Source organism: Microtus pennsylvanicus, chromosome 21 (assembly GCF_037038515.1).
Source record: "Microtus pennsylvanicus isolate mMicPen1 chromosome 21, mMicPen1.hap1, whole genome shotgun sequence".
Classification (NCBI taxonomy): Eukaryota; Metazoa; Chordata; class Mammalia; order Rodentia; family Cricetidae; genus Microtus; species Microtus pennsylvanicus.
Genome location: NC_134599.1, coordinates 31,172,493 through 31,185,137, shown reverse-complemented (window position 1 = coordinate 31,185,137; position 12,645 = coordinate 31,172,493). Strand labels below are relative to the sequence as shown.

Here is a 12,645-nt window from a genome sequence, read left to right as displayed (position 1 = left end):
TGGAACTACCCTTCTTTAAATTAGCAAAAAGAGACGCCTGAGTTTTCGGAAAGCCTCAACACGGCCTCTTTCCGTGTTCTTTTAGAGGTCGTTTTTGTTTCACTGTCTTGAGAACGTAGTTTGCTTCCTTGACATGGTTTAAGAGAACATGTTTTCAGTCAGGCGCTCTCTGGACAGTCCGCATCCTGGCTCAGGGTCCCTGCGCCGAGCTTTGGGCGGGCCAAAAGGGAAGCGGGGTCCTTCTCTAGGGCGGTCGCACAGGCAGCGGTTGTGTGAAGCCGGGCTCAGGCAATATGTACTACAAGTTTAGCGGTTTCACGCAGAAGTTGGCTGGAGCTTGGGCTTCGGAAGCCTATAGTCCGCAGGTACGAGTTGTGCCGCGCCGCCTCTGGCGGGAGAACGGCGGCCCCGAGGCAGGTAGTCGCGGAATCCGAGCCGGAAGAGGCTTCTGCCGGCAGATCGGTTCGGTCTGCTGGTGTCTCCTGGTACTTAGCCACACTGCCTTGTCTCTAAGGCATATCTGTGTTGTCTCTAAGGCATATCTAGTCAAGGTTTGCACGGCACAGAAGTTCGGTCTGATACCCTGAGGGAGTCAAGGTGACCCCTGGGGTGGCTGCCTGTTTAAGGTGGATTTTCCATGGAAGTCTGTGGTGCACAGAATGTGACTTGAATTCGTGCTTCAGCTCTCCCTTGTTACCGAATGGAAGGGCGGGATTGAGACTCTTGCTTATAAGGCGGATTTCTTCAGCACAAGGGAAAGCGTGGGAAGTGACACGCAAGGAGGCTTACACTTTCATTAATTACAAAGTAACAGACTTTGACCATTGGGCGAACTGACATCCAGGTCCTGCTTAGAGCCTACCAATGGTGTTTCCGTCTCCAGCCTCGGTGTTGTGAAAATGTGGTATTTTGGAGCTCCATTCACTTTGGGTTAGTACTGAATTTAGCAGCCTTAGTTTTGTGACTTGTAAGGTAACTTTTTGTGGTGAGCCCTTTTTGATTCCAGGCAGCAGTGATTTGGGTTAAATGCGGTATGTGTCAAGAGAGCAGCTTTTTTGGCAGATGGTGCTGGATACATGCTATATATTCTCCAGAAGCTCACGCTGAATCATTGCTCAGAGTAGCGCGAGAAAAGCTTGGTGGAACACGAAGCTGGAAAACCTTGATTAGAATAGTAAGTGACCCGTCTAGGCTGTAAAAAAAAAAATACTCGGTTATTATTGCCCTGTGGAGCACACTGCATTGGTTAGGTTATTATTGCCCTGTGGAGCACACTGCATTGGTTAGGTTATTATTGCCCTGTGGAGCACACTGCATTGGTTAGGTTATTATTGCCCTGTGGAGCACACTGCATTGGTTAGATTATTATTGCCCTGTGGGGCACACTGCATTGGTTGGGGGAGAGAGTTAGAGCATGGCTTCAATACAAGATTAGATGAACTTTCAGGATAAAAGAGGCCAAGAAGGGCAGAATTTGCTTTTAGGGGAGGACGAGGAAGAAGAGCTTCAGCTTCTGATGCTACGTCATGTTTGGTGCTGAGTTTATGACTATGTCTGTTTCAGCCCTTGGTTGGTGGGCTCTTTGCTGAAGGAGAGATCATTCAGGAAGTACATAAGGAAGAAAGAGACTGTCTTTCCATTATGAAAAGTGACAGAAATGAGGAACATTCCAGCCAGGGTCAGAGGGGGAGCTAGTGTGGTGTCACTGAAACCCAGTGTGATGAGTTGTAAGGGAAGAGTTGCCAGTGTGCTGATTGATTTCTTGTACAAAAGATGTAGCGAAGTGCTGTTTTCAGAGCACAGATCATGTATTATGCTTAGGGAGGCTTTGGCTTGTGTATGTCATGTAATCCACTCCTTTATTAGTGTGCAGATTATTAATCATATCGCCCTTAGGAAGGTTTCACATATTCTCTCCCTATTAAAAATCCCTGTCTGCCTTCCCATTTTGGCGTTTCTCGCTATAAATAGTTTTGAACCCTTTGTAAACCCCACAACATGTACCCTCCTGTGTAAGGCTGATTTTAAGTGTACTTTTGAGGTTCCTTCTGTTAGCATTCAGGCATTTACACTGGTCTGCTCTCAGGTCTTAGTAGGACCCAGCAGCAGCAGCACCGTGGCTGATGGAACCACTAGTGGAGTGCTCTCTCTGTGCACACACTGCATCCCCTACAAAAGGCGAGCCCTTCTCGCCCCACTCTCTTTCCTTCTGACCTCCCACGGGAGCTCTGTGACCTTGTGGTGCCCTTTGACTCCAACCTGCCAAAGTTGTCTTCGCACTGATGCTAAACTGTTAAACCTCACGCTACATATATGAGTGTTTCATCTTTTAGATATGTCACTCTCTTGTAGTGGTTGTAGATATGCTTGTTAAAGTATTTTATTTTTTATATGTAAGGGTGTTTTTGTCTACATGTAAGTTTGTGTTTCTTGTGATTGCCTGGGCCTGCAGAAACCAAATCCCCTGGAACCAGACTTAGACACAATTATGAACCTCTATGTGGGTGCTGGGAATTGAACCTGGGTCCGCTCCAAGAGCGGCAGTGCTCTTTACTGCTGCGCCATCTCTCTAGCCCTGTACATATGCCGTTAATGGAGCTAGCTGTAGCGTATACCCTATTGCTTCAAAGGAGAGAGTAAAAATTCCTCTAAGTGGCATTGAAATAAATTGACACTCAGAGCAGGGATTACCTAAAGGTGTTCTTGATATAGACAGGGCTTTCAGAGTTTTTGGTATCCCTTGAATTAGATTTCACTCTAGTATTAGAATTTCTAAGTTACTTAGAGCTTTTATTTTTATAGTTCTGGGTATTGAACCCAAGGCCAGACAAGTGCTTTGCCACTGAGCTACATCTCCAGCTCATTTAAAGTTTTCTTAGGCCACGTTGAAAGAGGCAGTTTTGGGTAAGCAGTATATGAATTGTAGATTCAGAGTGATGTGGGCACACGACCACAGATAGCACTAGGGAAACCAGGAGTGTAAAACTGGCAGGCGTTTCTCTTCAGTAAAAGGTTTACACCTGTTTCTGCCCAGAAAGCTGGGAATGGATGTAGTTAATAACCTGGCGATCCTTTGTTATCTGCAGGGCCAGGCTTCACCTGAATCCCCCAAGACTATTAGGCTTATCCCAGAGTTGTGGGCTTATTTCTCAGTCAGTGGAACCCATTCTTATGGAAGAGGTCTTAGGTACTTTGCAAAAGACATGCAGTCATACCTTAAGCTTTGTTGTGATAATAGTCATGTGGAAACTTTTTTCCAAAGTTGTTCTGTGCTTAAATATGTCAAAAATAAACTGCTTGGGTCAGACTCAACACCAGCTAAGTGGTGTTGAACCGGATTTCCTTCTTGCCTCGCCCCATAGTTCCTCTGCCTGCTGTAGCATTTGCAGGAACCCCCAACAAGCTCCCGCCCCCAACATGGCGCTCTGATTCTGATAATTAGTAGCATTTTATCTTCCTTTTGTGTACACAGTGCACTGTAAGATGAAATGTTTGTACCATTCAGTGTTACATAAAGTGAATAAGTAGCGTGCATTAAATGACCAAACATGGAAATGCTGCTTGTGTAACAATAGCACAGAGATTTGTAAGTCAGCTTGATGGCAACTAATTGTTGGGGGCGTATTTTATAGTGGCTGATAAAAAAGCATTCATCTTTCGTTTTTGTGATGTGTGCCACAAATAAGTTGAGGCATGTGAAAAGGTACTTGACATTACTAGTCATTAAGGAAAAGCAAATCAGGACTGCAGCGAGGTGCTACTTCATGTCTGCCGGAATGCCTGTAGTCAAGGACAGACAACAGCTTGTAGAAGTGAACACAGGGAAACCAGAAGCCTACTGCTTTGCTGGAGAGAATTTAAAATGGTGCAGCCACTTTGGAATGCAGTTTGGTGGTGTCTTAGTTAGGGTGTTGGTTGCTGGGGAGGAAAGGTTTGCTTTTGTCTTCACTCTCCAGTCACACTCCGCCACTGAGTGAAGTCAGAGCAGGGCTGAAGCAGAGCCCTGGAGCGGTGCTTCTCAGCCTTCCTGACGCTGCCCCCCTTTAATACGGTTCCTCACCACAGAATTATTGCATTGCTACTTTAACTGTAATTTTGCTACTGTTAGGAATCATATGTAAATATTTGTGTTTTCAGATGGCCTTTGGCGACCCCTGTGAAAGGGACGTTTGCCCTCCAAAGAGGTTGAGAACCGCTGCCACAGAGGAACACTGCTTTCTAGCTTATTCCTACCTCATGGTTTGTTCAGTCTGCTTTTTTAAAGCACCAAGGACTACCACCCCAGGAGTGGCACCACCACAGGCCAATGTTGGCGGCATTTTCTCGAGAGTCCCACTTCCCTGATGACTCCAGCTTGTGTGCAGTTGATGTAAGATTAGCTAGCATAGGTAGTTTCCTAAAGGGGCAAAATAGGATTTTACTATATGACCCAGCAATGGTAGTTAAGAGGCAAGAATGATTAGAATGATATAGTCTAGGTGTAGGGAAAGGAGCTGGGGGGGACCAGGGGGGGGAAAGAGGGGCAGACGGGGACTATTGAGTGAGTAAGTTCGGCTGTGGAGGTGAATCATGAAGGCCTATGATAAAATAACTACATTTTATAAGGAACTAGTTAGAGATGGGATGCAGAAAGTTGGGGCAGATATGTCCTCTTACTGATGAGTGGCATCCTGGGGATGAGGAAGGCATATTTGAGGCGACATGCGAATGGGCGCGCTTTCCCTGGAGACCGGGAGCTCCCGAGTGGGTTGGTAGTGATTTTGAGGCATTTGGAGTGTGAGGTGGCAAAGGGGCATGGTGAGGATGTCCAGCTTCAGTTAGAAAGGATTTGAGTCACTGAAGAATTCATAAATCAGAGGTGAACAGATTGATAGGTTTCTAACATTTAAAACTGGGTTTTTAAAATTTATTTTATGTGTATTATGAGTGTTTTGCCTATGTGGATGTATGTATATCACATGTCTAGTGCCCACAGAAGTCAGAAGATGGCCCTGGTTCCCCTGGAACTGGAGTTAAGGATGGTTGTGAGCCACCATACTGGTCCTCAGCCAGAACAAGTTCCCTTAACAACTGAGCCTTCTCTTGAGCTCCCCAATAAATACATTTTTTTTTAAAAAAAAAAAAAGGAGATAATTTTCTGTCTCCACCTGCCTCAGTCCTAAAAAGTAAAAGAAAATGCTGAACCTATCAGCTTCAGGAGGAAAATCAGGTTTACTTTGCCTTTAAATCTTTCAGCCGGAGACTGGGGAGGTGACTAATCCATTAGGTAGCACACCACTCTTTGACGGGACCTAAGTGTGGCTGTCAGTACCCGAGTCCATTGGCTTACTCCCTGAGACTCCAGCTTCAAGGGATGTGATGCTGCCTTCTGGTCTTCTCACCTGCATTCGCACGTACACTGATGTGCCACCTCTGCCTCCATTCACACATACAATATGCGTAATTTAAAAATAAATCCTTTTTTTTTTTAAATGTGAGCTAGACAGGCTGTACAGCAGTACTGCCAAACCTGCTACTGTGCTTAATAAACCTGTTTCCTTTCTTGAAAAATTGAACCCTGTGACCTGGCACAGTGGAGTAATCCCAGCAGGGGAGGTGGAAGCGAGGGGCAGGAGTTCGAGCTCATCCTAGCTACGGAGTAGGTTCTAGGCCAGCTTGAGCTTCACGAGACCCTATGTTAAACAAAACACAGTTTGGAACAGTTAGAGGCTGGAGGAGGCAAGATCAAGCCCTTGTTTAGCATTCTGTGGCCCTGTCTTCAGTCTCCAGGACACGTTCCTTCCTTGGATTTTAGCAATTAAAACAGGAAGAATTTAAATGTGTAAACTGTTTAGAGGTAGGGTTATGTACAGTAGCATTAAACAGTAAAGCCTGGTTTTGCTTAGGTGAGAGAATCTTCCAGGTGTTTCCCCCTTGCTGCAGGAGTGGAGGCTCTGCCATCGATTGCCGGTTCGTAGGCTTCAGTTAGGAGTCTACCTTTTGTTGAAACTAGCCCTGGTTAGTGCAGTTAGCAAATGTGTATGGGAGATGCTGTCTGTTAGTCTTGGGAATGTGATCAGTGACCGAAACATGCTAGAATCCTCTTGTGGGACTTCTGTTGCACAAGGGGGAAGTCAGCAAATAGAGAGGGATGGAGCGTGTTGGGTGGCAAAGTGCTGTGGAGGACGAGGCATGAATGAGGCTAGTGGGCTAGCTTGTTTGCAGGGTTGGGAGGGGTACCCGTTAGAGCCCGGTGTGGTGCTATAATCCTATCACTTGGGAGGCAGAGGTGGTAGAATCAAGAGTTAAGGCTAGCCTGGGCTACAGGTGAGTTAAGGGCCAGCTCATGATACATAAACCTGGCTTAAACAGACAAAAAAGTGTTTTGGAAAAGTTTCCCAGGGGTGAGGAAAGTACAAGCCAAGCCATGTAGAAATCTGAAAACCATTCCAGGCAAAGAAATATGTTAGAGTCCGAGAGGCTTATAGGGCGTGGGGATTGGGTGGGCTTAGGGAGCAGGAAGGGACTGAAATAGGGGACTGAAGAGAAGGGTGCGCCGTGCAGAACCCTAAAGCTTTTAGAGCTTGGGGTTTGGTTCTGGGGGAGCTTGAGTCTCCGGAGTGACTAAAAGACAATACTTCCAAGATCTGGAGCAGCTGAGAGCACTGGCTGTCCTTCAGGGGGTTCCTTGCCCCTTTCTGGTGGCAGTCGTGTGGTGCACAGGCATACTTGCACTACAGGCATAGGCGCACTACAGGCATACATGCACGTAAGCCACTTCCTGGTCTGGCCGGCTTTCCGGAAGCCCAGTGCTGCTTAACTGTCTGTCTGGAAACACGGGCTGTTGGTTGCTTTAACACTACTTGGTGATTTATCGTGATAACAGCAAGATGAGGCACCATCATATCCATTCTGTTTACCAGAGGGCCAACAAACTGCATCAGCAATGGACAGTGTGGTAAAAACAGTTGAGCTCCATTGGGGAGAATGCACAGCTCGTAAGAATTGATAGTAACCTTAACAGCCTGTGCTCTGAATTTTTACAGTGAATATATGAAATCGCTTAGAACTGTCGCGGTGACTGATATTCTTGTGTCTGGTGTAGAGCGAGTGAGGGTCATTCATGCCTGTTGAGTGAGTGAATGCGCTGCCCTAGACAGGCCGTTCCTGCAACAGAGCAGCTGCTCTTCAGTGCCTTTGTTTGGTAGGTTTAGGTTTAGAATTAATGCCTGGTTGGGGGGGGCAATGTTAATGTTTCATTAAATATATTTTCATAATTCATTCTTATCTTCTCCCTCCGTATTGATTTTAGATATCTGATCTTTAGATCTTGTCAGTTACAGATAAATTTCTCTGAGAAGTAAGAACTCCAATGACTGCAAAGGTCAGACTTGAAACTTCTTCCAAACATAGAATTCTATTTTTCCTAGGTAGAATTTAAGGGGATGATTTTACTGGCTTGTAATTCTTAATCTTAAACCTTAGTATCCATATTGTTTGGAGAACCGTCTGTGTGGGTTGCTTTGCAGAATTGTACCTTCAGATAAACATCACAGCGTTCCCTGGGTTTGGGGTGCTGGGGCTGCACGCGTTAAGCAGGTGCTTTCTCTTAGAGGTGCTGGCACACGCCTTTAATCCCAGGGAGGCAGGGGCCAGCCTGGTCTTTTATGGAGAGTTCCAGGACAGCCAAGACTACAAAGAGAAAACTCTGTGAAAAACCAAACCAACAAGGCAGCCTTTTATCCTAGCACTTAGGAATGGTGGCGTGGGTGCCTTTGTCCCACCTCTTGGGTGGAAGAGGCAGGTGAATCTCTAAGTTTGAGGTCAGCTTGATTCCAGATACAGCAGATTCCAGACCACTCTGTCTAGAAAAAGAAAAGAAAAAGAGAGATCTTGTTTTTGGTATTGATTTTAGCTGTGCATGTCTCTGTGTGGGTATATGCACCTGTGTTTGGGTGCCTGTAGAATCGAGAGAAGTCAGGTGCCCTCGTGGTTGTGAGCCACCCTGCATTGGGTGCTAGGAACTGAACTCGTGTCCTCTGCAAGAGCAGCACATGCTTTTAATGGCTGAGCCTTCTTTCCAGCCCCTGTAGTTAATTTTAGAGGAATTGTATAACTTTAAAAGAGAGCTGTCCTCCTCAGCTAGCACCCTCTCACGCTGCTGTAAGCAGCCAGTAACTATTGCTAGAGTTCTGTTCTGCACTGCTGTTAATGAAATCATATGAGGTGTAGCCTTTTGCACCAGAATTGTGTGTGTGTGTGTGTGTGTGTGTGTGTGTGTGTGAAGCCAAGGTCAGACTAGTTCTCAGGAGCACACCCCACCTTATACACAGCGCTGGGGCTTGAGCTCAGCCCTTCATACAAGAACAAGCGCTTTATGGACACAGTGCTTCTTGAAGCTCACCTTGGGCCTTGCTTGTCCTTCCTGGTAGAGTTCTTGACAGTTTGCTGTGGGAAAGCAGATAAGGGTGTTTTGTCAGAGGGTTGAGAACTGCCCAAAGGCCTTGTAATGCAAGCGATAGAGACCCTCTTCCTTCCCTTATATAGTTAGTGCTGTGTCTGCTCTCCCAGACAGCCTGCCTTCGGAAATAGCTCAGCTGCCGAGACATACTCAAGGCTTGCTGTTGTCCTCTGCTTTTCTGCAGGGGTTAAAGCCAGTGGTTTCCACAGAAGCACCACCTATCATATTCGCCACACCGACTAAGCTGACCTCCACTGTGACGGCCTATGACTATGCAGGGAAGAACAAAGTTCCAGAACTGCAGAAGTTCTTCCAGGTGAGCGAACTGAAGGGCATGGATGTGTGCATGGGGGGAGCTTCTGAAGCCCGAGTTCATATTAGTGAACTGCCAGCCTCCTTTTTCCTCAAATAGAACTCTTGCTTTTAGTTTGATCCATTAACTCCTAGAACCTGTTTTCAGGTAGATGCCAGTAATGGAGGGAGGATGGTTAATGACCTCATGGCCGTGTAACATGCACAGATTTTCAGATCACTCATGTAGAATGGCTCCTCATAATCACTGTGAGAGAACATGGGAGTGCATGTAATGACACTGAGTCAGCCAGTGCCTACTTATGTGTCAGACACAGGTGTGTGTGTGTCTGCGTCTCACGTGTGTGCAGAGGACAGAAGAGCCTGTTGAATCCCCAGGAGCTGCAGTTACAGGTGGTGTGGGAACTGACCTGAGAGCAGCAAGGGCTCCTGACTGCTGAGCCAACTTGCCAGCTCCACGCAGCAACTTTTGGTAGCCAATTTTCTTCTGTGTTTGGCTTGTTTGGTACTAGAGCTCACTGTGTTGTAGGTAGAAGTTGGGAGCCCTCTTAGGTAACTCATCAACACAGAGAAGCCAGAATTGACACTTCAGTATGATCAATCTACTGAGAGATAACCAAGCACCTAGTGACCCGAGTACTGGGGAGTGCAGAGCCCACTACAGCTATCCCACAGGGTTGCCACCCCCACAAAAGTATGTTCAGGTTCAGCCCACCTGGCCATAGAGCATTTTCATGTTGCTCAGTGTAAGTCTTAAATCTGATGAGTAACATCTAAGAGGCTCTTGGAGTCTGTACAAAACATGGATTGAATATCCTACAGGATTGGATTATAAGCAAGTTTTAGCCCATTGATGGAAGGAAGGCCTGCTGGTTCGAGATGGACTGGAGCGTCACTAACTGACCATATTCTGACTGTGTGCCCCATGATCAGAACATTCCTTGTACCTGTGCTGGTTCAGCTGCTGGTTGTCTTGCTTTTTAAAAGCTTTGTAGAGTAATATAAAGGCCATAGAAGCATGGACTTTGCTGTATATTGTTGCCTCAGACTCCACTGTAGAGAATGGCTTCATACTAAAGTCTTGAGCCCCATTTTAAAGGAAGGCAGTGACCGGTGTCTCGCCACACTCTGGTGTATCACAGTGTCCCACTGTGTCGCCTTTAGGGAGTAGTTTCTGTTCAATCTGTTGTAAAATCTTGTCTGATCGGCCAGCTCATTGTTAATCCTTGCTCTCCAGAAGGCTGACGGTGTGCCCATCCACCTGAAACGAGGCCTTCCCGACCAAATGCTTTACCGGACCACCATGGCGCTGACTATCGGAGGGACCATCTACTGCCTGATCGCCCTCTACATGGCTTCACAGCCCAAAAACAAATGAATTAGCCTGTGGGGACTGGTTTGCTTTGTGGCATAAACCCTTTGAATTTTCAGTTTTCTGATTTTTTTTTTCCCACTTGGATGGTCTACTAACATTTTTGCAAACAAAGGAAAAGATAAGAGCACAAGCGTTTCGGTTATTTATGAAATGCAGATGGCCTCTTGGATGTCAGACTCATTGGACAGTTAAGACTGTCGTTTGAGGGAATGACACTGAGCCATATTTGTGCTCCTGATTTCCCTGGAGGCTCTGGATGGAAGTAGCTCACTGCCTCATTAATGGCAGAGAGCCTGTGCTCAGGGCGTCTGGGACTCCAGGAACTCCAGAAGCCTTTCTGGGTTAGGTGTGACTGAGGGAGGAAGACAGCAGCTGGAGAGGTCCGGCATATGAAATGAGGGCTTCAAGTTAGTCTTCTGGGGACTTTTTCCACCTTGTTGTGAGATGTTAGTAGAAATATTTGTAGTCTGCCTGTTGTTGGCAGTTTGTTTCCAAGGGTTATTGCTGCACCCAGCCCCTTAATGAAATGTTATTTCTCCATCATGGAAAAGAGAACACTTGTCAGTGTCGCTTTAGATGGCTGGACCAGAAATTCTTCAATAATGCTATAGCTTTAAGTCATGATTTATTTGACTGTGGAATAAATACATGAATAATAATTTGTGTCTCACTCTGTTTCATTGGCTGACCTGGAACGCACTGTGTAGACCAGGCTGGCCTCAAATTCACTTTGCCTCCCTAGTGCTGGGATTAAAGGGGTGTGCCAGCTTGAGGTAAGATCCTGTTTAAGAAAGAGAAATGAAATAAAAACTAAACACCTCTCCCTCAACAACCTTAAGTGCTTATAAATTTTTGAGGGGATGGGGCGTGGGGGTGGTGGGATGCAGCACCTCACAAGCCCCTCCTCACTTCCTTGATGAAAACCCAGTGTACCCAATCTTGTGTTCCCACGGGGACAGGGGGCGTCTCACTTGCTATGAGTTCAAGAGGACAGCACCAGAGACAGCACTCTCAGACGCCCTCCTCTGATCTCATGTTTTTTTTCTACACACTCTTGGATTTTGAGGGTTTGTTATAGATGTAAACACCACCCACTGACCAAAGCTGACAGAGCACCAGTCTGGGGCATTAACATATTTATAAGGCATTTCATAAACATGCCCACTTACCAAAACAAACCACAGGAGCTTCCTCATTAGTGTCAGTGATCTCCCCAGCGATGGGCTTTTGATTGAATTTAGAGTGACAGGTGAATTTCTTGTAGAGCAGCCCTCAATTCCAATTGGAAAGCAGTTGGTTACTCCTATGGGAGTCAGGCCACTATTGCACCAGTAGGCACATCTTGCCTGACAGATTGGTAGATAGCACTCAGGGCCCACTTCCCCAGTCAGGTGGGGGAAGGACTTGCTGTTGATTCTCCTCCAGCAGCCTGCTTAGTGTCCTCTAAAGCTTGCCAGTGGAGTGGAAGCTTCTAGCTCAGTCACAACTTGCTTTTGCCAGATCCTGCAAACAAAGGGTTATTATCCTCACCAACAGGATCTTACCATCCAGTCCTACTGGGCATAAACAACAATAGCAATAATGTTTTGGAGGCCTCATTGACTAACAGCTCATTGGGAGGTAACCTGTCCCCGACACTAGGATTTCCACTCAATAATCTATGACTTCTAAGAGCATTGTTTGCTACCCACACAGGGTACCTTCGTTCAAACTCTTGATTTAACATGGACAGTCACGGGATGTTGGAGGAGTTTTTCCTCTCATCAACTTTGTGTGTCATCTGTGCCTTACCAATAATGAAGTTCCCAAGAGTTTCACAGCTGTGCCTGGTCTTTGCATCGAGTGTAAACTGATGGCCCATGCTCAGGCCTTTGGCTATGCTTCTATGGCTCTCAAATGCTCTTCTAAGTCTGCAAACATGGAGAGCTTAGCATCCTATCAACCAAATGAAGCCTTTTGCAAAGGGTGGGCAGGCCCACTGAAGGGCCACTCCCCACCCGCCATTTCAAGTACAGATGGCTCTCAGGGATCAGCTAAGGGACTCGTAAAGAAAGTTGTTTACAAGGTCCTATCGTTTTCTCAAAAGGATCGGGGCTGAGTGTAGCATGGGTGGGAGGCGCTGCGCCAGGCCTCTGCAGCCCAGCTATTCTTCAGAAGTCCTGCTGTCTCCTCCTGGGCTTGACTCCTGTTGCTCTGACTTACCTAGGTCACCAGGGTGCATAGCTGTGCTCTCAAGTGCTGTACCTGATTGGAGTCGAGCTTCTGGGACCTGACCATCTCTGGGCCCGAACGTGGCAACCTGCTACCTCTCCACTGGCCACAGCTGCCTTTCTTAAGGGCACTGGGGTGGATGAACAATTTCCAGTGTAATTAGTGCACAGCTTACTCTCCAGCCATAACTGCCCACTCTTGTGACAAGCTTAACTTTTTTTCTATTTTTGAAAACTTAATTTTTATTTCTATACAAACAGCACACCCTCCCTACTTTTTGTCTTCTTTACCCAGTCTCCCCTACCCT

At 46.5% G+C, this 12,645-nt stretch overlaps 1 protein-coding gene across 1 annotated transcript; it reads left to right on the top strand.

Moving 5' to 3' along the window:
- Window positions 1–215: 215 nt before the first annotated feature.
- On the top strand, window positions 216–10,786 carry Cox7a2l (cytochrome c oxidase subunit 7A2 like). The gene is made up of 3 exons (XM_075955386.1): window positions 216–365; window positions 8,625–8,756; window positions 9,990–10,786. Exons 1-3 carry the CDS (start codon window positions 294–296, stop codon window positions 10,128–10,130), a joined length of 345 nt encoding a protein of 114 aa, XP_075811501.1. The 5' UTR covers window positions 216–293; the 3' UTR covers window positions 10,131–10,786.
- Window positions 10,787–12,645: the final 1,859 nt, after the last annotated feature.

Excerpts from the sequence above, each read along its gene's own strand:
- Cox7a2l (XM_075955386.1), top strand. The coding sequence starts at position 294 with ATGTACTACAAGTTTAGCGGTTTCACGCAGAAGTTGGCTGGAGCTTGG. Across the intron at positions 366-8,624 it reads CGGAAGCCTATAGTCCGCAG|GGGTTAAAGCCAGTGGTTTC; the intron begins GTACGAGTTGTG and ends GCTTTTCTGCAG. Across the intron at positions 8,757-9,989 it reads AACTGCAGAAGTTCTTCCAG|AAGGCTGACGGTGTGCCCAT; the intron begins GTGAGCGAACTG and ends CTTGCTCTCCAG.